The sequence below is a fragment of the Camelus bactrianus genome, chromosome 3, assembly GCF_048773025.1.
Source record: "Camelus bactrianus isolate YW-2024 breed Bactrian camel chromosome 3, ASM4877302v1, whole genome shotgun sequence".
Taxonomy (NCBI): Eukaryota; Metazoa; Chordata; class Mammalia; order Artiodactyla; family Camelidae; genus Camelus; species Camelus bactrianus.
The window spans coordinates 100398188-100422674 of NC_133541.1; the positions used below are offsets into that span (position 1 = coordinate 100398188).

Below are 24487 nucleotides of genomic sequence, written 5' to 3' on the forward strand. Positions count from 1 at the left end.
AAAAAGAGAAGTGGAGTTAACAAAACTATGACAGCCTTCTGAGATACAGAATCAATGCTAGCATCACAGATTATACTTCTATTAGACAAACTCTCCAGCCTTTCCTGTCTAATCATTTGATATGAAAACTTCTGAGATAACCCTGCTTATGCATTCTTCTACCACAAGAATCCTAAGGGTGTTTTTTAGTCATGGCAATGAACTAATGTAAACTTGTGGCATCAAATTACATGCCAGGTGTGTCTGTGTGTGTGTATAAGGTTAATCTTTTTCTGCCTCAATTTCTTTATCTGTAAAGTGGGGAACTCACAGCAGCCCTATGTGGTAAGCACCATTAATATCTCTACCTTACAGATACGCAAACTGAGGCAGAGTTTAAATTATTTGTCCAAGGTACATAGCTACTAATTATTCCCATAGTTCCTGGCAATAAAAGTACATGATTCTGAAAGTTTCCTATGTTACTCAAATTATGCATATATATTTTTTAAATTTCTGCATATATTCTTTCTTCTCAACCAGAATGCTACATAAATATTTTCTTTTTACTCCAAACTCAACTAGCATTTTTCAAAGTAGTCTCTACTAATTTCATTTCTCCTGTAAGGCCTTCAGACAGTTGTCTCAACCATAGGGTTTGGCGATAGTAAAAAGTGTTGTAACCTTACATAGCTGAGTGGTACATACTGGCAAGAGTTGGGAATACTGCATCCATTTTCATCCCAGAAAATGTACGATCCTCTGAGGACGCGTGGTGGCGCTGCAGGATAAGAAGGTATAAACCAGAACCGCAGCTGCGGCTCTATTTACAGGCAAAACTCCCCAGCAGAACTAGGAAGCCCAAGGAAACCTTGGATGCCACAGGAGAACTGGGTCCTTTGTAAAGGACTACGCACCAGAATATTTCTGAGGTATCTTGTGGAAGAACCAGCCTCTGATACTGAGGGCTTTACAGCACAGCGGAACTATCCTCGCCTGAAGCTACACCGAGGAAGAACAATGGAGTCCAGCAGGAAGCTCATTTGCAGACAAAGGCAAGTCCTTTTTTTCTTTCTTTTCTTGGGCTTGGCTCAGGCAGGCTCTGAACCTAGGCGCTATTCTGTGGTGGAGGAAACTGAGGGGAGCTCTTCAGTAACCAATTTAGCAAAGGACCTGGGTCTGGGGCATGGGGAACTCTCCAGGAGGGGAGCTAGAGTCATTTTCAAAGGAAATAAACTGCATTTACAGCTCGATCAGGAGACTGGGGATTTACTGCTTAATGAGAAACTGGACCGGGAGGAACTGTGTGGTCACACAGAGCCCTGTGTGCTGCGTTTCCAGGTGTTGCTAGAGAATCCCTTAGAGTTTTTTCAAGCTGAGTTACAAGTAATAGACATAAATGACCATGCTCCAGTGTTCATAGACAGAGATATGTTGCTAAAAATACCAGAGAGCACTTCTCCTGGAACTACCTTTCCTCTGAAGAACGCTCAGGATGTGGATGTAGGCCGAAATAATATTGAAAACTATATAATCAGTCCTAACTCCAATTTTCGGGTCATCACCCGAAAACGCAGTGATGGCAAGAAATATCCCGAACTTGTGCTGGACAAAGTGCTGGATCGTGAAGAGGAACCTGATCTCAGGTTAACCCTCACTGCTCATGATGGCGGCTCTCCACCCAGGTCTGGCACCGCTCAGATTTACATCGAAGTCGTGGACATCAACGATAACGCCCCTGAATTTGAGCAGCCTTTCTTTAGGGTGCAGATCCCTGAGGACAGTCCAGTAGGCTTCCTGATTGCCAACGTCTCTGCTACGGATATAGACACAGGAGTCAATGGAGAGATTTCCTATTCACTTTTCCAGGCTTCAGAAGAGATTAGCAAAACCTTTGAGATCAGCCCCATGACAGGAGAAATTCGACTGAAAAAACAACTTGATTTTGAAACAACTCAGTCCTATGAGGTCAATATCGAGGCCAGAGATACTGGAGGTCTTTCTGGAAAATGTACTGTTCTGATTCAAGTCATGGATGTGAACGACAATGCCCCTGAAGTCACCATGTCTGCACTTACCAGACAGATCCCTGAAAACCGGCCCGAGACGGTGGTTGCAGTTTTCAGTGTTTCAGATCTTGATTCGGAAGAGAATGGGAAAATACGTTGCTCCATTCAAGACGATCTACCTTTTTTCTTGAAATCCTCCACGGAAAACTTTTACACCCTCGTAACCGAGAGACCGCTAGACAGAGAGACCAGAGGGGAATACAATGTCACCATCACCGTCACGGACTTGGGGACACCAAAGCTGAAAAAACAGCACAACATAACAGTGCTGGTGTCCGACGTCAACGACAACGCCCCCGCCTTCACCCAGGCCTCCTACACCCTGCGGGTCCGCGAGAACAACAGCCCCGCCCTGCACATCGGCACCGTCAGCGCCACAGACACAGACGCCGGCGCCAACGCCCAGGTCACCTACTCGCTGCTGCCGCCCGCCGACCCGCACGTGCCCCTGGCCTCCCTCGTGTCCATCAACGCCGACAACGGCCACCTGTTCGCCCTGCGGTCCCTGGACTACGAGGCCCTGCGCGCCTTCGAGTTCCGCGTGGGCGCCGCCGACCGCGGCTCGCCGCCGCTGAGCAGCCAGGCGCTGGTGCGCGTGCTCGTGGAGGACGACAACGACAACGCGCCCTTCGTGCTGTACCCGCTGCAGAACACCTCGGCGCCCTGCACCGAGCTGCTGCCCAGGGCGGCCGAGCCGGGCTACCTGGTGACCAAGGTGGTGGCGGTGGACGGCGACGCGGGCCAGAACGCCTGGCTGTCGTACCAGCTGCTCAAGGCCACGGAGCCCGGGCTGTTCGGCGTGTGGGCGCACAACGGCGAGGTGCGCACGGCCAGGCCGCTGAGCGAGCGCGACGCGGCCAGGCACAGGCTGCTGGTGCTGGTCAAGGACAATGGCGAGCCGCCGCTGTCGGCCAGCGTCACGCTGCACGTGCTGCTGGTGGACGGCTTCTCGCAGCCCCACCTGCCGCCCCCGGAAGCGGAAGCGGAGGCGGCGGCCGCGGCGCCGGCCGACCCGCTCACCGTCTACCTGGTGGTGGCCTTGGCGTCCGTGTCGTCGCTCTTCCTCTTCTCGGTGCTGGTGTTCGTGGCGGTGCGGCTGTGCGGGCGGGGCGGGGCTGCGCGGGCGGGTCGCTGCTCGGTGCCCGAGGGCCCCTTCCCGGGCCACCTGGTGGACGTCAGCGGCACCGGCACCCTGTCCCACAGCTACCAGTATGAGGTGTGTCTAATGGGAGATACTGGGGCCAGTGAGTTCAAGTTTCTGAAGCCGACTGTGCCCAATTTTCAAGGCCATTCCCCAGGGCCAGAAATAGAACAAATCCCTAACTTTAGTAAAGACTTTGCTTTCAGTATTAAGTGACAATAATTGTTTTTCATATTCCAAATATTTTAAATTGATAATAGTTCAAGGTGATAGTTCTGTCAACCTCTCATGAATTTTTAAATTATACTAAACTTGCTTGCAAAATCTGTTTTAAAGAATGGTATCTTTTCTTCATTACTATAAAAAGCTTAATGGTCATAAATCTTGCCTCTCAAAACACTGATGAAGTGAATAGTTGTACAAGTCCTTGTTCTGGCATAGCTTAGAAATGTATTAGGGGGGGAAATGGGAAATTAATTCTATATAATTAGTTCTATTTCCTTCAGTTTTTCTTACTAGTTTTAAAACCATGAAGTATATAAGGCAGTACTGTGCTAACACACTGAGTCATGCCTAATTGGTAAGGAAAGAGAACTGATACAGTGATAATTTGGCTTTTGATTTATTATGCTCTCCTAGCACTTTGATCTTACTTTCTCTTAAAATGTTATACTAATTGTGCTTCCTTTCACTAATATGCCGGGTTTAGTTTTAATATAATTATTTTAATTGCTTTCCATTTAGTTTCATTGATGTTAAATGGTGGGGGGTGATGCTACACTGTTTATCTAGTGAGATGAAAGGGCATAGTAGGAAATTTGCGTTTCCCACTTGAGAAACATTGGTCACCTGTGACAGAAATGCAATAGCCACCCAATTTCCATTCATCTTTTCTTCTTTAGTGACAGACCCAAATTTCATTTAGAGCATTTGTGTACTTAGTCAAAAGAAGACATTTTCCCAGCCTCCTTGGCAGCTAGAACAGGGGCATTTGACTGGGTTATTGGCAATGAGAAATATATATAAATGTTGAAGACTTCCAAGAAGTCTGTTAAAAATGAGATGACTCATCTAGGAAGGGGGTCCCTTTTTGTCCTTCTCTAACTGCCCTTGCTGCTTGGAATGTGTGAGTCATGGTTGGAACACAGTCAGTCATACTGAGCCATAAAGCAACACTAAGGACAGAAGTAATGGACCAAGACAGACAGTATAGAATAAACTTCAAAGAGATAAGGATCCCTGATAATCACGAAGTCATCGTGTCATCCCTGGGTTGCCTACTGCTGAACTTTTTTACATGAGAAATAAAGGAACTTCTATCTCATTTAAGCCACCATCATTTTAGTTTTGTGCTACCTCCAGTGGAATCCAATCCTAATGATTTCACAGTAAGATTTTTGTTAAAATATTATATAATACAGTAAAATGCACAAATCTCAAGTGTATAGTTCAATCTAACTAATCTTTGTTAAGTTTTTATTCCTTGATTTCTAGTTTAAAGTAGAGTGCTTTACATTCATTACTTTTCCAATCCTCTGCCAAACCTGAAGGAAGCATATTATCTCCTCTTTTACATATGATAAAACAGCAGCTTCGAGAAGCTAAATAACTTGCTCACAATTCTGAAGTAATAAAAGGAAAATCTGAAATATATTCTGAGTCCACTTGAATTGAGTGCCCCACTTCTTAACCCATACGGTAGGCATTAATTGATATCATTTTCTTCCTAACTAAGGAAGTGAAATCCACCTACTCCACGAATTGAACTCCTGTGTAGAAATGTGACTTTTAGTCTATAGCTTGCATTTGTTTCTATATCAAGGACCACAGTGCTCTGGACCAATAAACCCAACGTTCTTACAGAAGTACTGACTTAAGTAAGCTGGGTCAGACACCACAATCAACCTTCATTATGATCAGATAGCCTGATTATCTTCCTGTACCTTCACAACATATCACATTCGTTGTTGCAGAAATGAATGTCCTGAATAGGGAGTAGAATTACCCTATGGTTGTATTTCTCCCCCAACCCCATTTTTATTTAAAAATCATAGGGTTGTGCTTCTATATAAAGTTTGTGTATCTAGCAATATAAAATACTGGCATATTTTAAAAAAACAAAAAAGAAGTGGAAACTTAGAACCCTTTTGATTCAATGGTCTTATGACTTTAAAAAGAAAAAAATGCAAGACTCAGAATTTTGGAGTGGTTGGTGTGCCTCTCTTCATTTTAATTTTTGACTGGCTGCCTGTATGTTGATGACGATGTAGCTGTGCTGTTTGTGCCACTGCTGCTGCCATGGCCATTTGATGCTGCAAGAATTGCAGTTGTTGGATCTGTTGCTTCTGCTGTTGAAAGGCACTATATGGTTGTATTTCTTGAGCTTCTTGTACTATTCCTTTTTCTGTCAACCCTAACATACATTTCTCTATATTTTGAAAGTTTAAACTTGTTTTATTGTATACATTTTGTAAGTCCCTTATTCACATTAAATATACTCTTTGAAATCAGTTGCTATTCTAGTAGTAATTCTAAATGAAGTAACTAATTTCAGAAAAGTATAGGCAATGATGTGGAGGAATTTTTATCACTAAATAATTTAGAGATTCTGGAAATTTAATAGAACTAAAACTGGTAGGCTACAGTTATTTTCTATTAAAATTAACCATATATCTTTGACAATTCCTCTTTAAAATTATGCTGAAAAAAGATTTAGAGGGTCATATATTACTTTAGTTCTGACAGGATGGCTCACAAGAGCTGAATCAGGCATTCTTTAGCATTTGCTGTGATTATGTTATTCTTGTAGAGTGATAAATTTTTGTGGAGTCAGATTCTTGGTGCATAAAAATTCATGCCTATGTTATATATTAGTTTTCACTGCTACTATTAAAAATTATCACAAAAGAAGAAAATTACCACAAATGAAGTTGCTTAAAGCAATAAAAATGTACTACTATATAATTCTCTAGGTCTAATGTCTGATATGGGTCCAACTGGACTAAATTCAGGATGTCTGCAAGAGTGAATTCCCTCTTGGTGGCTCTAGAGGAGAATCCATTTCTCTGTCTTTTCCAGCTTCTAGATGCTGCCTATGTTATTTGACTCAAGGCCCCTTTCACCCATCTTAAAAGCTGGTAACATTGTGTCTCTTAGTCCAGTTCTTCCATAATCGCATCTCCTGATCATAGCCAGGAAAGGTTCTGTCCCACGTAGATAATCTAGAATAATCTTCTCTTCATGAAGTTCTCAATTTAATTACATCTATGAATTCTCTTTTGCCGTGTGAGATAACATATTTACAGACTGTGGGGATTAGTGCATGGATAGCTTCAAATGGGTGACCATTATTCTGCCTTCCCAGGTTAGATGCTTGGAGGAAAATTATTCAGTCTAGCAGTACCACATATGGCCAAAGAAAAGCATATAAAGACCTTTATAACAGGAGTTCAGACCTCAGTGCCTAGATACTTTAACCCTAGACAAGGTGTTTAACAAAATTCTAAAGACTGTTAACAAAAACACTGAATTTATAAAGATATCATTAATCTTTACCACAATCCAATTTAAATTATAAAAATAGAAAACCTGAACAGAAGAATTCAAATACAATAAGCAACTTGTTCTAAATAACTCTTAAAACTCAGTTACAAAAAGACAAGTAACCCAACATAACAATAGGCAAAATCTGAATAGACATTTCTCTGAGGAAGATACACAAATGACCAATAAGCATATGAAAAGATGTTCAACATCATTAGCCATCAGAGAAATACAGATCAAAATCACAATGACATATGACTTCATACCCACTAGGATGGCTAAAATTAAAAAGTCAGTAACAGTATTAAATAACAAGTTTTGGGAGGATGTGGAAAAATCAAAATGCTGATACAATGCTGTTGAGAATGTGAAATAGTATAGCCTCTTTGGAAAACAGTCTGGAAGCGCCTCATTTAAACATAGAGATAACAAATGACCTAGCAATTCTACTCCTAGAGAAATGAAGACATATGTCCACACAAATATTTGTATATGAATGTTGATAGCAGCATTATTCATAATAGCCAAAAGGTGAAAGCAACCTAAATGTCCATCAACAGATGAATGGATAATCAAAATGTGATATGTCTATACTGAAATGCTATTTGGCCATAAAAAGGAATAAAATGTTGATACATGCTATTATTTGGGTTAAACATGCTAAGTGAAAGAAGTCAAGTCACAAAACTCCACATATTATTTTTTTCATATGAAAGTCCAGAGTACAGAACTCTGTAGAGACAGAAAGTAAATTAGTTGTTGATTAGGGCTCAGTGCAGGAGGGATAAGGGTATAGGATGATAACTAAAGGGTATGGGTTTTTTTTTCTGATGTAATGAAAATGTTCTAAAATTGACTGTGGTGATGGATGCATTACAGTGTGTGAATATACTAAAAGCCATTGAATTGTATACTTTAAATGAGAGAGTTGTGGTGGTATGTGAATTACATCTCATTAAAGCTGTTTTTTAAAAAGAATAAAACAGAAGTTATTATTGTCATGATAAAAAAAAATCCCCAAACATGGCAAGCCTAACCTTGAGACTATCTATTTGGGAAATAACTTTCCAATAACTTGAAAGTTTTGAAAACTCACAGCCCTCAGCTTAGGTGTTGGAAAGAAGAGGAAGTTATCTACTCTTTCATAAGGTATTGGTAAGGCATCACTGATTGCTGTTTTGCAGTGTTCACTCATTTGTAATTCTACCATAAAAATGATGTACTTGTGAAGCTGTTCCCATGTTACTGCGGAAATATTTTGCTCCTACTTGGATATTTTTCTCAGCTTAAATGTTAATTAAATTATTGTATTTAATCATTAATCCCAAATAGCTTTAAACAGCCAACATAAGTGAAAGTTTGCTCTTTGTACTCCTCCTGTGCAACAACACAGCTCCCTCTGAACTCAAAAAAAAACCCACACAAGAATAGAACTCAAGTGTTTTATATTACAGAAAACAGTTTATACAAGCTACTTGGTATATTTAGGAGAATTTTGCATCCAATGTTAAACCAGAAAAATAAGACGCAGTGAAAACACATGGTGGCGCTGCAGGTTAAGGTGATGAAAACCAGAATTGTCTACGTAGCTCCAGTATTCAGCCAGTTTCACACTGCCTGGAAGCTGAAGAATCTCAGGCAGAGCAAAAGTGAGTGTGAAACCTCTTCAGAACTATATTTAGCGATATAGTTCTGATTTGCTGGAGTGCAGGTCCCAGCTACTAGGATCCTGGCCATATATGAAGCTCCTGTGAACCGAGTTTTCAGGAAAGAGCAATGGAGATGGGATGGATGCACAGTTGGAGACAAAGGCAAGTCCTAGTTTTCTTTGTTTTGCTGAGCATGTCTGGGGCGAGTGCCGAGTTGGGGCCCTATTCAGTAGTGGAAGAAACAGAGAGAGGTTCCTTTGTGACAAATTTAGGAAAAGACCTGGGGTTGGGGTTGACAGAGATGTTCACTCGAGCGGCCCGGATAATTTCCCAGGGGAGCAAAGAGCATTTGCAGCTCAAGGTTCAGACTGGGGATTTGCTCATAAACGAGAAACTAGATCGAGAGGAGCTATGCGGTCAAACTGAGCCTTGTTTACTATATTTCCAAGTGTTAATGGAAAAACCCTTAGAGATATTTCAGGCTGAACTGAGGGTGAAAGACATAAATGACCATTCCCCCGTGTTCACTGAAAGAGAAATGATTTTAAAAATACCGGAAAACAGTCTGCCAGGAATTTCATTCCCTCTGAGTAACGCTCTGGACCTGGATGTAGGGAGCAACAATGTTCAGAACTATAAAATCAGCCCCAACTCCCATTTCCGGGTTCTAACCCGCAATCGCAACGACGGCAGAAAATACCCTGAGCTGGTACTGGACAAAGAGCTGGATCGGGAGGAAGAGCAAGAAATCTCATTAACCCTAACAGCATTGGATGGAGGCTCTCCGCCTCGGTATGGGACTGTCCAGGTGCACATTGAAGTGATTGACAGCAACGATAATGCCCCCGAGTTTGAGCAGTCGCTCTACAAGGTGCATATTCCTGAGAACAGCCCTGTGGGTTCACTGGTTGTCACTGTCTCTGCCAGCGATGTAGACAGTGGAGTCTACGGGAAAATATCATATACATTCTTTCAGCCTTCAGAAGATATTAGTAAAACTTTGGAGGTAAACCCTATGACAGGCGAAATTCGACTAAGAAAACAAGTAGATTTTGAAACAGTTCTGTCTTATGAAGTGGACATCAAGGCTACTGATGGGGGAGGTCTTTCAGGAAAATGCACTCTTCTCCTGCAGATAGTGGATGTGAATGATAATCCCCCAGAAGTGACAATCTCTGCACTCACCAGCCCCATCCCTGAGAACTCGCCTGAGACTATGGTTGCAGTTTTCAGTGTTTCAGATCCTGACTCAGGGGACAATGGGAAAACTATTTCCTCCATCCAGGACGACCTTCCTTTTCTTCTAAAACCTTCAGTCAAGAACTTTTACTCCTTGGTAACCAGGAGAGCACTAGATAGGGAAGAAAGAGCCGAGTACAACATCACCATCACCGTCACAGACATGGGGACTCCCAGGCTGAAAACCCAGCACAACATAACAGTGCTGGTGTCCGACGTCAACGACAACGCCCCCGCCTTCACCCAGGCCTCCTACACCCTGCGGGTCCGCGAGAACAACAGCCCCGCCCTGCACATCGGCACCGTCAGCGCCACAGACACAGACGCCGGCGCCAACGCCCAGGTCACCTACTCGCTGCTGCCGCCCGCCGACCCGCACGTGCCCCTGGCCTCCCTCGTGTCCATCAACGCCGACAACGGCCACCTGTTCGCCCTGCGGTCCCTGGACTACGAGGCCCTGCGCGCCTTCGAGTTCCGCGTGGGCGCCGCCGACCGCGGCTCGCCGCCGCTGAGCAGCCAGGCGCTGGTGCGCGTGCTCGTGGAGGACGACAACGACAACGCGCCCTTCGTGCTGTACCCGCTGCAGAACACCTCGGCGCCCTGCACCGAGCTGCTGCCCAGGGCGGCCGAGCCGGGCTACCTGGTGACCAAGGTGGTGGCGGTGGACGGCGACGCGGGCCAGAACGCCTGGCTGTCGTACCAGCTGCTCAAGGCCACGGAGCCCGGGCTGTTCGGCGTGTGGGCGCACAACGGCGAGGTGCGCACGGCCAGGCCGCTGAGCGAGCGCGACGCGGCCAGGCACAGGCTGCTGGTGCTGGTCAAGGACAATGGCGAGCCGCCGCTGTCGGCCAGCGTCACGCTGCACGTGCTGCTGGTGGACGGCTTCTCGCAGCCCCACCTGCCGCCCCCGGAAGCGGAAGCGGAGGCGGCGGCCGCGGCGCCGGCCGACCCGCTCACCGTCTACCTGGTGGTGGCCTTGGCGTCCGTGTCGTCGCTCTTCCTCTTCTCGGTGCTGGTGTTCGTGGCGGTGCGGCTGTGCGGGCGGGGCGGGGCTGCGCGGGCGGGTCGCTGCTCGGTGCCCGAGGGCCCCTTCCCGGGCCACCTGGTGGACGTCAGCGGCACCGGCACCCTGTCCCACAGCTACCAGTACCAGGTGCGTCTGAGCGGAGGTACTGGGACCAGCGAGTTCAAGTTCCTCAAACCAACTATCCCCAATCTGGAATCCCAGAGTACAGGGAGGGAAATAGAAGAAAATCCCTCGTTTAGGAATAGCTTTGGGATTTAATTATTGATAAAAACCTAGTTAATAAAGATATTTACTCCTAATATTTTTAATTAAACTTTTTATCCACACCACCAATAGGGTATTATTTAATTTTCTCTATTTGGTTTATCCTCAATTTCTATTTTCTGCTTAACTTTACAAGTTTCCTTTTCTTCATATTTTAGTCCAATGAAGTATTTCTCACTAGAATTCCAATGAGTGAAGTTAAGCTTTGTTGTCAAAGTGGAGATCACTTACATTTTTTCCCACTTTATAGAGGTCTTTATTGATTTTGTGTTTACATTTGAAATTTCAGTTTTCCTTTTCCTAGAACTTTGTCAATTATCTGTCCATGGGATCTAGATATTTACTATTCGACATTTCTAACATTTTTATTTCAAAATTGGTGTTTTTGTTGGTTTGTCAGCTTCAATTTTCATTACAGCAATTTTCTTAAACCATGTTACTTTTTAAAATAATTCCCTTCCCCTGTATTGGTATCTGCCTATTTAAAATAGAATATCCCCATTGGGTGCTATAATAAATAAATCTCTAATCAGTCTTATCTGAAAATAACAAGAAACACAATTGTAAGATACTGAGTTTGTGTATGTGTGTTTAAGTTTGGAGACAAAAAAGCAAAATTTAGGTATTCTATAATATCACATAGAAACATTTAATAATTTGTTCCTCTTAATTCTGTTTGAAAAAATCAGAGGTCCCCATTAAGTTTTTAATGGCTAACACAGTCCCATTCAGTTGGAAAAAAAATAAAGAAGTCATCAAAAAGAGGTCTGTATTACATGTTGTGGTGTTTATATTCAACCATTAGTGTTTTTGAAAGTAGCTAGCCTTTTCCCAGTACAATAGCTTTCAGTTTAATCTGTATCCTTTGCTTATCGTGGAAAAAATAGTGTCTTTCTAAATATGAGGGCTTGAACAAAATTCTCTGTGAGGCAAATGTTTTAATGTTGTTCTTACTTTCAGTAGTAGTTAGGGTGGGCTTTAGTATGGTCTACTCTTTATTTTGTGCAGAGAAATTAGATCCCACTAAAATTCATTAAGAGCAACATTAAAATAAAAGTCAGTTTCTTTAATTCTACAAGTATTTTAAAGCAATTGTTAGAAAAATAAGGATATATGAAAGAAAGAACAAACTGCAAAGAATGAGTAAGTTAAAGAGCAGTTTTCAAATTATAAGGATTTAAAGGCACTAAAAATTATCTCATATCCTACTCACTAGAGTTTATTTATGCATGCCTTAATACAGCAAGTATTTAGTGAATGTCTGATATGCCAGCCAATGAGGAATAAGACATCATTTCCATTCTTAACTAGATCACATACTGAAGAAAGGACAGACTATCATGAAATCAGGGAACAAAAATAGTTACAAGGCAATTACGCAAGTTTTTTTTTTTTCAGAGCACAGAGGAGATACAGCCTAAATGCTTCCTTCTAGATTATACAGTGATTATTCTATTGAGGCAGTGTAACTAGGTTTTGAAAAAGTTTGTTGAAGAAGGTGTGAAAAGTTTCTTTTGTCAGTTTGGGGGGTTCCTAGGCCCAATTTTGGAAAAGTAAAATCTATTACTTCGATGGTCCCAGAGATCACCATAATTTTCCCCTAGGTTCCTCACAGTGCATAGGAGTAGTGTTTGGAGTGAAAGGCTTAGTACAGAACTAAATCTAGTACAATGAAGTGGACAAAGTTAACTGCTAGAAACATTCTTTTTCCAACTGTTGGATTTTTAACTTTCCCCCATGAAGCAGTAAAAAACTTCAACAATGTGAACAGTTCTCCAACATTCTGTTTTGTGAAACAAAGAAAATAAAAATGAAATATTTAAATGATCCACTAAAGAACAAATTTATAAATATTTACAACCGCTCAAATCAGGTACAGCCATTTGAGTCTGTTGGAGGCCACGCGGTGGCGCTGCAGGCTAAAGAGATGGGGAGAAAAAACAACTGAGAATGCTGCGTAAGTCACTAACAAAACAAAAAAACAAAAAAAAAAAAAAAAAAAAAAAAAAGAAAGAAAGAAAGATTGCGGCAGGTAGGCCAGAAGAAAAGCTGTAGCGGCTCAAGATTAGAAAAGGAAAAATCCCAAGACCCTTGCTCCTACATGGATTAGGTCTGGGGTTTGCGGCTGCTGTTTCTTAATGCTGGGATCTGTGGTTGTGACCAGTATTGAGGAAATACTTGTTCAGAAGAAGCTATGGAGGTTGGAAGGTTGCGCTTCTCAAGACAAAGGCAAGTCCTGTTTCTCTTTCTGTTTTGGGGAGTATCCTTGGCAGGTTCTGGGTTTGGACGTTATTCAGTGACAGAGGAAACAGAGAGAGGATCGTTTGTGGTCAATCTAGCAAAGGATCTGGGGCTAGGGGACCGGGAGCTGGTTGCAAGAGGAGCCCGGGTGGTCTCTGATGATAACAAACAACACTTGCTCCTGGATTCTCAGACTGGGGATTTGCTCACAAATGAGAAATTGGACCGGGAAAAGCTGTGTGGGCCCACAGAGCCCTGTATGCTGTATTTCCAAATTTTAATGGATAACCCCTTTCAGATTTACCGGGCTGAGCTGAGGGTAAGGGACATAAATGATCATTCACCAGTGTTTCAAGACAAAGAGACACTCTTAAAAATATTAGAAAATACAGCCGAAGGGACTGCATTTCAGCTAGAAAGAGCACAGGATTCAGATGGAGGACTTAATGGTGTCCAAAATTATACCATCAACCCCAACTCTTTTTTCCATATTAAAATTAGTGACAGTGACGAAGGCATAATATACCCAGAGCTAGTTTTGGACAGGGCGCTGGATCGGGAGAAGCAGCAAGAACTCAGCTTAATACTCACTGCGCTGGATGGTGGGTCACCACCCAGGTCTGGAACCACCACTATACATATTGTGATTCTGGACATCAATGACAATGCCCCTCAGTTTTCTCAGGCAATCTACGAGACCCAGGCTCCAGAGAACAGCCCAGTAGGGTCCCTTATTGCTAAAGTCTCTGCAGCAGATGTAGACTCTGGAGTCAATGCAGACATATCCTATTCATTTTTTGATGCTTCTGAAGATATTCGAACAACCTTTCATATCAATCCTATTTCTGGGGAAATAGTTCTCAGAGTGTTGCTTGATTATGAGCTAGTGAAGTCTTATAAAATAAATATACAGGCAATCGACGGTGGGGGCCTTTCTGCAAGATGTACAGTTTTGGTGGAGGTATTGGACACCAATGACAATCCCCCCGAACTGATCATGTCATCACTTTCGAACTGTGTGGCTGAGAACTCTCCTGAGACGGTACTGGCTGTTTTTAGGATTAAAGACAGAGACTCTGGAGAAAATGGAAAGATGATTTGCTTCATTCAAGACAATCTGCCTTTTCTTCTGAAACCCTCTCTGGAGAATTTTTATATCCTAATGACAGAAGGAGTGCTGGACAGAGAAAGCCAAGCAGAGTACAACATCACCATCACTGTCACAGACATGGGGACTCCCAGACTGAAAACGGAGCACAACATTACAGTGCTGGTGTCCGACGTCAACGACAACGCCCCCACCTTCACCCAGGCCTCCTACACCCTGCGGGTCCGCGAGAACAACAGCCCCGCCCTGCACATCGGCACCGTCAGCGCCACAGACACAGACGCCGGCGCCAACGCCCAGGTCACCTACTCGCTGCTGCCGCCCGCCGACCCGCACGTGCCCCTGGCCTCCCTCGTGTCCATCAACGCCGACAACGGCCACCTGTTCGCCCTGCGGTCCCTGGACTACGAGGCCCTGCGCGCCTTCGAGTTCCGCGTGGGCGCCGCCGACCGCGGCTCGCCGCCGCTGAGCAGCCAGGCGCTGGTGCGCGTGCTCGTGGAGGACGACAACGACAACGCGCCCTTCGTGCTGTACCCGCTGCAGAACACCTCGGCGCCCTGCACCGAGCTGCTGCCCAGGGCGGCCGAGCCGGGCTACCTGGTGACCAAGGTGGTGGCGGTGGACGGCGACGCGGGCCAGAACGCCTGGCTGTCGTACCAGCTGCTCAAGGCCACGGAGCCCGGGCTGTTCGGCGTGTGGGCGCACAACGGCGAGGTGCGCACGGCCAGGCCGCTGAGCGAGCGCGACGCGGCCAGGCACAGGCTGCTGGTGCTGGTCAAGGACAATGGCGAGCCGCCACTGTCGGCCAGCGTCACGCTGCACGTGCTGCTGGTGGACGGCTTCTCGCAGCCCCACCTGCCGCCCCCGGAAGCGGAAGCGGAGGCGGCGGCCGCGGGGCCGGCCGACCCGCTCACCGTCTACCTGGTGGTGGCCTTGGCGTCCGTGTCGTCGCTCTTCCTCTTCTCGGTGCTGGTGTTCGTGGCGGTGCGGCTGTGCGGGCGGGGCGGGGCTGCGCGGGCGGGTCGCTGCTCGGTGCCCGAGGGCCCCTTCCCGAGCCACCTGGTGGACGTCAGCGGCACCGGCACCCTGTCCCACAGCTACCAGTATGAGGTGCGTCTGACTGGAGGTACTGGGACCAACGAGTTCAAGTTCTTGAAGCCAATACTCCCCAACATTCAGGGACAAGCGCCTGAGAGAAATAGTGACGAAAACCCTCCGTTTCGAAATAGCTTTGGATTCAATTTTAAGTAAAATTCCTTTTATATTTTCATGCGCTTTTGAAATGTTATGTCAATATTAGTTTAGTTTTAAAACTCCAAGTTAAATTGTTTTGCAACTTCAAGCCTCAATTTACAGTACTATACTGTATCTATGTTTTCACAACATTATTTCTTCTTTTTGCATTAATCAGCCGTTAGCTTTAATTAGCACCCGTATCTAAATAATAGCTTTAGGTTTTAGTTATTTCCTATTGTACAAGGGCTTAGTTATTATTTTCATTCTAGAAAATTGAGGTTTTGATTTTTCTCCTAGTATATTTCATAGGCTGTATCTCATGATCCTATACACCTATTGTACTTCCTTCACCTAAGAAGACACCTGCATTTCTGACCTTACTCTAACATTCCTTTTAACCATGTTAAGAAACCACAGCATCTTGTTCTAAACAATAGTGTTTAAAAATAAATATTTCCTTACTACTCTGCTCATAATAAAAGGAGACATCCTTTTGTGAGCAGTATTGGACTAGTATAATATTCTTGTGTTCATGCTATTATTTTCATTTTATTTAAATACACTACTTATTTAATGTTTTCTAATATTTACTTTTCCTACTGTATAAAACAGCAAAATGTCTTTAAATTGAAACAAAGTGTAATAGCCTGCATGAAAACAAATATAAATAAAAATATTTTGAAAATTTGTGTAAGGCTATTGGTAGATTGTTGGAAAGATATTCACTTTATTTTGTAATATATTTTAATCATCTCAAATTCAAAAAGTAAGATGAACTAAAAATCATAAAGAACAATACTCTTAAATCTCCAGCCCTCTTCTGAGTGGTTTCTCTATAATTTATCTCAATATTACTAAGAAGTATGTTTATACTGCTATACGCTGACATTCAGTTTTATACTTTAATCACTTCTTCCATGATAAAAAAGGATTTAATTTTCTTACTTTTTAATCTCTTAATTACTTGATCTCCCCTTTCTTTCTTTTCTTATTGATATATAGTTGATGTATAATGTTAGTTTGAAGTGTACCACATAGTGATTTGACATTTGCATACATTATGAAATGATTATCACAATAAGTCTAGTAACCAACTGTACCCATACAAGTTATTATAATATTATTGATCATATTCCTGTGCTGTATATAGCCCCGCGGTTTTCAAAATGGGTTTCTAACTGGAGGTTTGTACCTCTTAATCCTCTTTACACATTTCATGCCCCTCTTACTTTCCAACTAAGAAACACACTTACAAACATTGTACATTCCATTTCTTCTATTCTCCCAATTGTGTTGTCTTAAGTTTTTTTTAAGTTAAACTAATAGTTTTTATCTATATTGTGAAGATATTTCAAAATATATATTAGTGTAGTATGATTACATTTCCTTTTTGAACATCTTTCCTAGAGCTGATGATTGTTTTTATTTGCATCATTTCTATTAATTATACTGATTTTTCATATTATCTCTCATTTGACTATCAGTCTTTCCATTTAAATATTAAAAACTGTCAGAAACCTATCAATTATATTTCTTTTCTGGAAATATTTTGCTGGGATTCCCCCTATATCTCAGCTTCAGTTACACTGTTCTATAGGCTATCGCCCTAGAACTTTTTCTCCTTTAATACTTTCCTGTGTTGGTCCTCTTTTATAGGAAACAGTATATTCAGTTGACTAACAATAGGGTTTTGAACTGTGAGTGTCCACTTATACGAGGATTTTTTCCAATGTATATACAGCTGGACCTCTGTATCTGGATTCTGCATCCAAAGATCCAACCAACTGTTGATAGCAAACTTAATACACAGTCTGAGCTTGGTTGAATCTGCAGATGCACAACGCCTTGCATAGGAAGGGCCAACTATGGGACTTGAGCGTCCTGGGAATTTGATATCCATTGGGCATTGGAACTAATCCCCCACAGATACCAAGGGACAACTGTTCTACTTTCTTAGTTTACTCCCTTATTTAGCTGACACATCAGTCAATACCTCCATAAAAATAGATGCAGAGGAGGTAAATTTTTTTTGAGATCTTGCCTTGTGAAGGTATCTTTGTTTTCATTTCATTGATAGTTTGACTGGATATAAAATTCTAGGTTGAAAACAATTTTCCCTCAGATTTTTGAAGCAGTGTTCCTTTTACTGATTGCATATAGAGTTGCTGTTCTGAAAACTGTTTCCATTCTGATTCCTGTCTCTCAATGTCACCCCATTTTTTTTCATTGTGGAAACCTTGGAAATTTTCCTCCCCTATTCTGAAAATACTTGTTTCAGTTATTTATTTATCTGGTCACATGGGTATAATGGTCACATTAACCCTGTTAATGTTCAGAATCTCACTTTCAGTTCTGAGAAATTTTCTTGTTCTATTTTCATCATAATTTCTCCCTTGAATTTTCTACATTCTCACTCTAACCATAATCGCATTAGTTAAATATTGTCTCACCTGGATTGATTCTCTCTTTTTTTTCAGTTCTTATTTTCTTTTTGTCTCTTGTTCTACTTTTTGGAAAATGTATTTTATCATTCAAGCTTTGTATTTAAGTTTTTATTTTTGGCCAACAAACATTTATTTTTAAGAGCTCTTTTTGGTTCTGAGTGTTTTTCATAGCACCTGTTATAGATCTGTAAATGTAATATCTTCTGTCATCTATAATTAATCTATTTATTCTTTTAAAATGCATTATGCAGTAAAAACTACTATCATATCTATTTTTTAAATGAGAGTGCGTCACCTGGAAATTAAGAACTTGCCTAAGATTATATAGCTAGGAAGTGGCACTTAAACCCTTATCTATTATTTATCCTACAATAAGAATACATACTTCACATTACTGTTGAGATTAAATGTGTAAACACATATGTAGCACTAGAATAATGGGTAGCACAGAGTAAATACTCAATAAATATTAGCCCTTATTAGATTTTACTACTCTGAGGATATTAGACATTTTAAAACACTTTCTTCTATTTTCACTGTGTATCTGTTTCCTCTTATTCCTTCCCCCTTTTTTTGGTGATGGTGGTTTTGGCATGTTGTAGGGACTTCCTCATGTCTTGTGGTCCTTGACTGCCTTCTCATAGTTAAGAATGATAAGTTTTCAAAATACTGACAGTCAGCTCTTTGAGTATGTGAGAATGCAGCACCTCGATGGTAAGGCATCACTCTAATGTAATTATGGTAGGATAGAGCTATTACCTTAGAAGACCCCCATATATCAGTATGTGTAAGTTTTTATTTGAGTCTTTCATATTCTCTAGATTAGAATTCTGCAATACCATCTGTGGCAGAGAGAGTCAGAGAGAGAGTCAGGCATATACCTGTGTCCTGCAAATGGAGAGTATTCCATGGAAAGGGACTAGAAGTCTCACCATTCAGGATGCCAAGTTTTGCTTGATCTCCCTATTTTGAGTTTCACTCTTCTTCTCACACCTGCACTCAGCTCTGCCTAGGGTCTCCAAAACTAGAGGTAGTCCCATTTAATTTCTTCATAGAACAAACTTTCCATTCTCTAGCCCCGAGTTACTTTCCTATGTACGATGCTGAGAGGATTTGAGAATTCAACTCTCCTATATATGTCTATAGTACCTAATAACTTCTTTTTAGTCTTTAATGGACTTCAGCCTTATACACTGGTTTCCTCCAAATCTTGTACCTAAATGGGATTATGTGGGACAGGCCTATGATTTTCTTGTGAGTACCTCTAATGCAGGAACTTTTCTTCAGACATTTCTTGGAACTGATAACTGCTCTTTCATCTGATTTCTGTCATCAAACATATGAGTGTGCATTCTTGATCTTTGCAAGTTCATGTCATTTTTATTAATTTTCTATCATTTATTGGGTATTTTAAAAGGAGGGAGGATAAGTGTGTGTGGTCAGTCCACCTAACTTTTCAAATTCTACCATTTTGTAGTGATTGACTTTTCAACCATGTTTCTAGCTTACATTTTTTAAGAGTGTAATTTGAATTTAACATTCAAAAAATGAGAACTTGTTAGACCCCTCTTCCACCCATTCTTGAGAGCACTTTTGAGACCTTAGTAGACACTGTTGGTGAAGTCTATCCAAACAATTTCCCTCATTATGTAGCAACCATGCACTTTGGTTACAACTGAAACCACCCAAACCTTAAGAGGTGGCCCCAGACAGGATTAAAACAAAGCAGAGGCCAAAGATGGGTCTTCAGATTCTGGAACTAAAATCTTTACCTATACTTCTATACCCCTGAAACAATGATTGCTTCAGCAGCAGGTACATGATCTTAGTTGGTCTGATCAGAGTAAAACTTAAGTCTTTGTTCTATGATTGGGAAAAAGACATCTCACTCTCTCTTCCTGTGCTGAAAGAGACAGCAGATTACCATAGCTGTAACTGGGCTAAATCTCAAGAACCCAAGAGAAGCTAGCTTTAGGAGTAAGCCTGCAATAGAAACTAACATGTTTTGTTTGTGTACTTATTAAATATTTTTTGTAATTTATGAGATGCTGGAACTAAATTGTGGATTTACATAATGTATTCCACACCAAAATCTTACTTTGTTTCTCTCTCAGCTCACAGTTCATTGCTACCAAGTAAATCTACAGAAAGCCTTCATTTCTATCTGTATATATCTATTTATATTGCACCTTATGGTTAATCAAGTTTCATATCCTTTGAGAAGACTTCTGAAATCACTTATGTACACCTCCCCTTCCTACCACCTAAGGAAGGCCAAGGAGTGATGGAATTCTCTTCAGTTAAACAGTCATTTATACTCTCTTTGTTTCCAGTTTTCAATTTTCTCAGAAAGACTACAAGCTTCTGGGGGCCAGGCATCACATTTTTTATTTCTGTATTCACACAAACTGAGCATTTTCAGTTGTGTGGACAGTGGGAACAGATACTTTAATGCTTTAAAAACAAATATTAACAGCATCACAAATTATAGAGTATAAAACAGTTCTTATGGAAGATGGAATATATATGTACTCACCTAAACACAATAAATAAAACAGTATTTGCTTCTGGTGGATATTTATGTGAATGGAATTTAGGTAGCTTTCATCAAACTCTGAAAATCTGTGGAGACGCATGGTGGCGCTGCAGGATAACGTCGCTGGGGGAAAAAAAAACCTACGACGAATGATGTTCTGGACATTGTTAACCAGTGCACAGAGAGCACTAGGAAGACAGAAAGAACAAGGCTTCAAGGGGCAAACTAGAAGCTATTCAACAGGGTTAAAGCCCTTAGGCCTCCCAAGATTCTGTGGACATACCAGAACCACGTTTCCCAGAATTGTGAAGAGGAACTGAAGCGATTCAGCAGGAAGCCTTTGGGAAAGGAGTTATGGAGACCGGAGGGGCAGACACTCTGCGGATAAGGCAAGTCCTGCTTCTCTTTGTTTTGCTGGGAATGTCTCAGACGGGCTCCGAGTCTGGGCGCTATTTGGTGGCAGAGGAAATGCAGAGTGGGAGCCTTGTAGGCAATTTGGCAAAAGACCTGGGACTGGAAGTGAGTGAGCTGTTATCGAGGGGGGCTCAGGTGGTCTCTAACGATAACAAACAGCGTTTGCAGCTGGACATAAATACAGGGGATATGCTCTTAAGCGAAGCGCTGGACCGGGAGGAGCTCTGTGGTTCCACGGAGCCCTGTTTGCTGCATTTCCAGATATTAATGAAAAACCCCATGCAGTTTTTACGGATTGAGCTCCAGGTCAGGGATATAAATGACCATTCTCCCATCTTCTTAGAAAAAGAAATGCTCCTAGAAATCCCAGAGAATAGTCCTGTCGGTGCTGTGTTCTTACTAGAAAGTGCAAAGGATTTAGATGTAGGAATCAATGCTCTAAAAAGCTACACGATAAGCCCCAACTCTCATTTCCACATTAAAATGAGAGTCAATCCCGATAATAGGAAATACCCAGAGTTAGTTCTGGACAAGGCGCTTGATTATGAAGAGCAGTCTGAACTCAGCTTCATCCTCACCGCTCTGGATGGTGGGTCTCCGCCCAGGTCCGGGACTGCCATGGTTCGGGTGGTGGTAGTGGACATTAATGACAACTCCCCAGAGTTTGAGCAGCCATTTTATGAGGTGAAGATTCCAGAGGATAGCGTACTAGGAAAGCTGGTTGTCACCGTTTCAGCTTGGGATTTAGACTCGGGAAAAAATGGGGAAATATCATACGCTTTTTCCCATGCTTCAGAAGACATTCGAAAGACGTTTGAAATTAATCAAAAGTCTGGAGAAGTTAGTTTAACTGCACCCTTGGATTTTGAAACAACTGAATCATACTCAATAATCATTCAAGCCACAGATGGGGGAGGCCTTTTTGGAAAATCAACACTCAAAATTCAGGTGGTGGATGTGAATGACAATGCTCCTGAAGTGACCGTGTCATCAATTACTAGTCCAATCCCAGAAAATTCTCCGAAGACTGTGGTTATGGTTTTTAGTATTCGAGACAGAGACTCTGGGGACAACGGTAGGATGATTTGTTCTTTGTCAGAGGACCTCCCGTTCATGCTAAAATCTTCACTTGAGAATTACTACACGCTGGAAACGGACAGAACGCTGGACAGAGAGATCACGGACAAGTTCATCATCACCATCACCGTCACAGATATGGGGACTCCCAGGCTGAAAACCCATCACAACATAACAGTGCTGGTGTCCGACGTCAACGACAACGCCCCCACCTTCACCCAGGCCTCCTACACCCTGCGGGTCCGCGAGAACAACAGCCCCGCCCTGCACATCGGCACCGTCAGCGCCACAGACACAGACGCCGGCGCCAACGCCCAGGTCACCTACTCGCTGCTGCCGCCCGCCGACCCGCACGTGCCCCTGGCCTCCCTCGTGTCCATCAACGCCGACAACGGCCACCTGTTCGCCCTGCGGTCCCTGGACTACGAGGCCCTGCGCGCCTTCGAGTTCCGCGTGGGCGCCGCCGACCGCGGCTCGCCGCCGCTGAGCAGCCAGGCGCTGGTGCGCGTGCTCGTGGAGGACGACAACGACAACGCGCCCTTCGTGCTGTACCCGCTGCAGAACACCTCGGCGCCCTGCACCGAGCTGCTGCCCAGGGCGGCCGAGCCGGGCTACCTGGTGACCAAGGTGGTGGCGGTGGACGGCGACGCGGGCCAGAACGCCTGGCTGTCGTACCAGCTGCTCAAGGCCACGGAGCCCGGGCTGTTCGGCGTGTGGGCGCACAACGGCGAGGTGCGCACGGCCAGGCCGCTGAGCGAGCGCGACGCGGCCAGGCACAGGCTGCTGGTGCTGGTCAAGGACAATGGCGAGCCGCCGCTGTCGGCCAGCGTCACGCTGCACGTGCTGCTGGTGGACGGCTTCTCGCAGCCCCACCTGCCGCCCCCGGAAGCGGAAGCGGAGGCGGCGGCCGCGGCGCCGGCCGACCCGCTCACCGTCTACCTGGTGGTGGCCTTGGCGTCCGTGTCGTCGCTCTTCCTCTTCTCGGTGCTGGTGTTCGTGGCGGTGCGGCTGTGCGGGCGGGGCGGGGCTGCGCGGGCGGGTCGCTGCTCGGTGCCCGAGGGCCCCTTCCCGGGCCACCTGGTGGACGTCAGCGGCACCGGCACCCTGTCCCACAGCTACCAGTACCAGGTGCGTCTGACCGGAGACTCTGGGAGTAATGAGTTCAAATTCTTAAAGCCAGTTTTCCCCAACCTTCCGCCCCAATGCCCTGGGAAAGAAATAGAGGAAAATCCCACCTTCTACAATAGCTTGGGGTTCAATATTCAGTGACTATAACTTTTATATTCCATATGTATGTTGTTTTTGCCATTTCCATACCAACGTTATTTTCCCCAATTTGTGTGTATTTGAAGTTATACTGATGTTATTTTTGTTTTCACATGTTCTACCCGCCTTTACTTTTAAGTGAATGTATTTGTGGTTGCAATGGAATAGTAACTTATTCTCTAACCTAGAAGATCTTCATCTGTAATTAAGTTGCCTTCTTAAATAACACTAAATCCCTTTTTGTTCATGGCCCTCTCTCCAGTTGAACTTACACTCACAATTATGCTTATGATAAAATAAAGCAGACCACTTCAAGTGTTCAAGCCTTTCTTCGTTTTTTTTTTGCATTTTTTCTTGTTTAATAATCATTATAAAGAAATGTCATTTTACTTCAAATTCACACTTTTAGTTAACATTTTAAAATGTTTATTACTGCTGAAAATATACGTGAAAAAATCATGTCCTATGATACAGTCATAAACATAATCACTTTGTTAGAAAGGGCCAGAAGGCAATTTTCTTAGCATCTCTTCCTTACTCATCCTAGAGAGTTATTGTTAATACATATTAATATTGTGGCCACTCACCATGGAATATGAAGTTACAATTTTCCAGATGTCTCATTGTTACAAAGGTGTAATACAATCTAGTTGAAAAGAGGCTCCCGAAGAATAATTTGTTTATCATAGAGTTGACTTGTGTGCTAATGTGTATAACTTTTTGCCTCCTTGTGTTCTCCCAGAATTTAATATACATATACACTGGGCACTAATTTTCAAACTTTAAAAACTTACAGCCAATAGAAAAATTATATTGTATATATTACATAACATACAACAGAAAGAAATGTTTTATTAACAGTGTTCAGCTTTTTTTGTGATGCATCTGGCATTGCCTATATTATTCCACTCTCTTTAATTTACAAATGTAGTCATGATCCACTAAGTTGACTTCATGGCCTACTAATGGGTGGCAATCCAAAGTTTTAAAACCACTTTTCTCAGAGATATCTGTAGAGTATTGAAAAGTATGAAAACATAGTCCTTTAGGGTTTTAATTTTTTAAAAAATTCAAGCCATTGTAGGAGGAAGTTTTGTCTCATGCTATACAAGTACCAACCAATCACTCTTGCCTTTAGTGAACTGACTACATTACAGAAGAAAAGGCCTTCATTGTTGGGGGAGAAGTTTTCCAATGAATTTAATCAAAAAGTCTAAAGTCTGTATGTTGAAGAAGGAAAGTACAGATGAACAA

At 43.0% G+C, this 24487-nt stretch overlaps 4 protein-coding genes across 4 annotated transcripts; all 4 read left to right on the plus strand.

The window, feature by feature from the left end:
* Positions 1 to 149: 149 nt before the first annotated feature.
* On the plus strand, positions 150 to 5699 carry LOC105061765 (protocadherin beta-8-like). Its single transcript, XM_074360822.1, has one exon. The coding sequence runs from the start codon at positions 856 to 858 to the stop codon at positions 3403 to 3405; it is 2550 nt and encodes an 849-aa protein (XP_074216923.1). The 5' UTR covers positions 150 to 855; the 3' UTR covers positions 3406 to 5699.
* Positions 5700 to 7855: 2156 nt separating this feature from the next.
* On the plus strand, positions 7856 to 12632 carry PCDHB16 (protocadherin beta 16). Its single transcript, XM_074360826.1, has one exon. It carries the CDS (start codon positions 8509 to 8511, stop codon positions 10903 to 10905), a length of 2397 nt encoding a protein of 798 aa, XP_074216927.1. The 5' UTR covers positions 7856 to 8508; the 3' UTR covers positions 10906 to 12632.
* A 145-nt stretch (positions 12633 to 12777) lies between these two features.
* Positions 12778 to 16190, plus strand: LOC105061755 (protocadherin beta-10). Its single transcript, XM_074360825.1, has one exon. It carries the CDS (start codon positions 13106 to 13108, stop codon positions 15509 to 15511), a length of 2406 nt encoding a protein of 801 aa, XP_074216926.1. The 5' UTR covers positions 12778 to 13105; the 3' UTR covers positions 15512 to 16190.
* Positions 16191 to 16846: 656 nt separating this feature from the next.
* On the plus strand, positions 16847 to 23561 carry LOC105061718 (protocadherin beta-12). The gene has a single exon (XM_074360823.1). It carries the CDS (start codon positions 20831 to 20833, stop codon positions 23234 to 23236), a length of 2406 nt encoding a protein of 801 aa, XP_074216924.1. The 5' UTR covers positions 16847 to 20830; the 3' UTR covers positions 23237 to 23561.
* Positions 23562 to 24487: the final 926 nt, after the last annotated feature.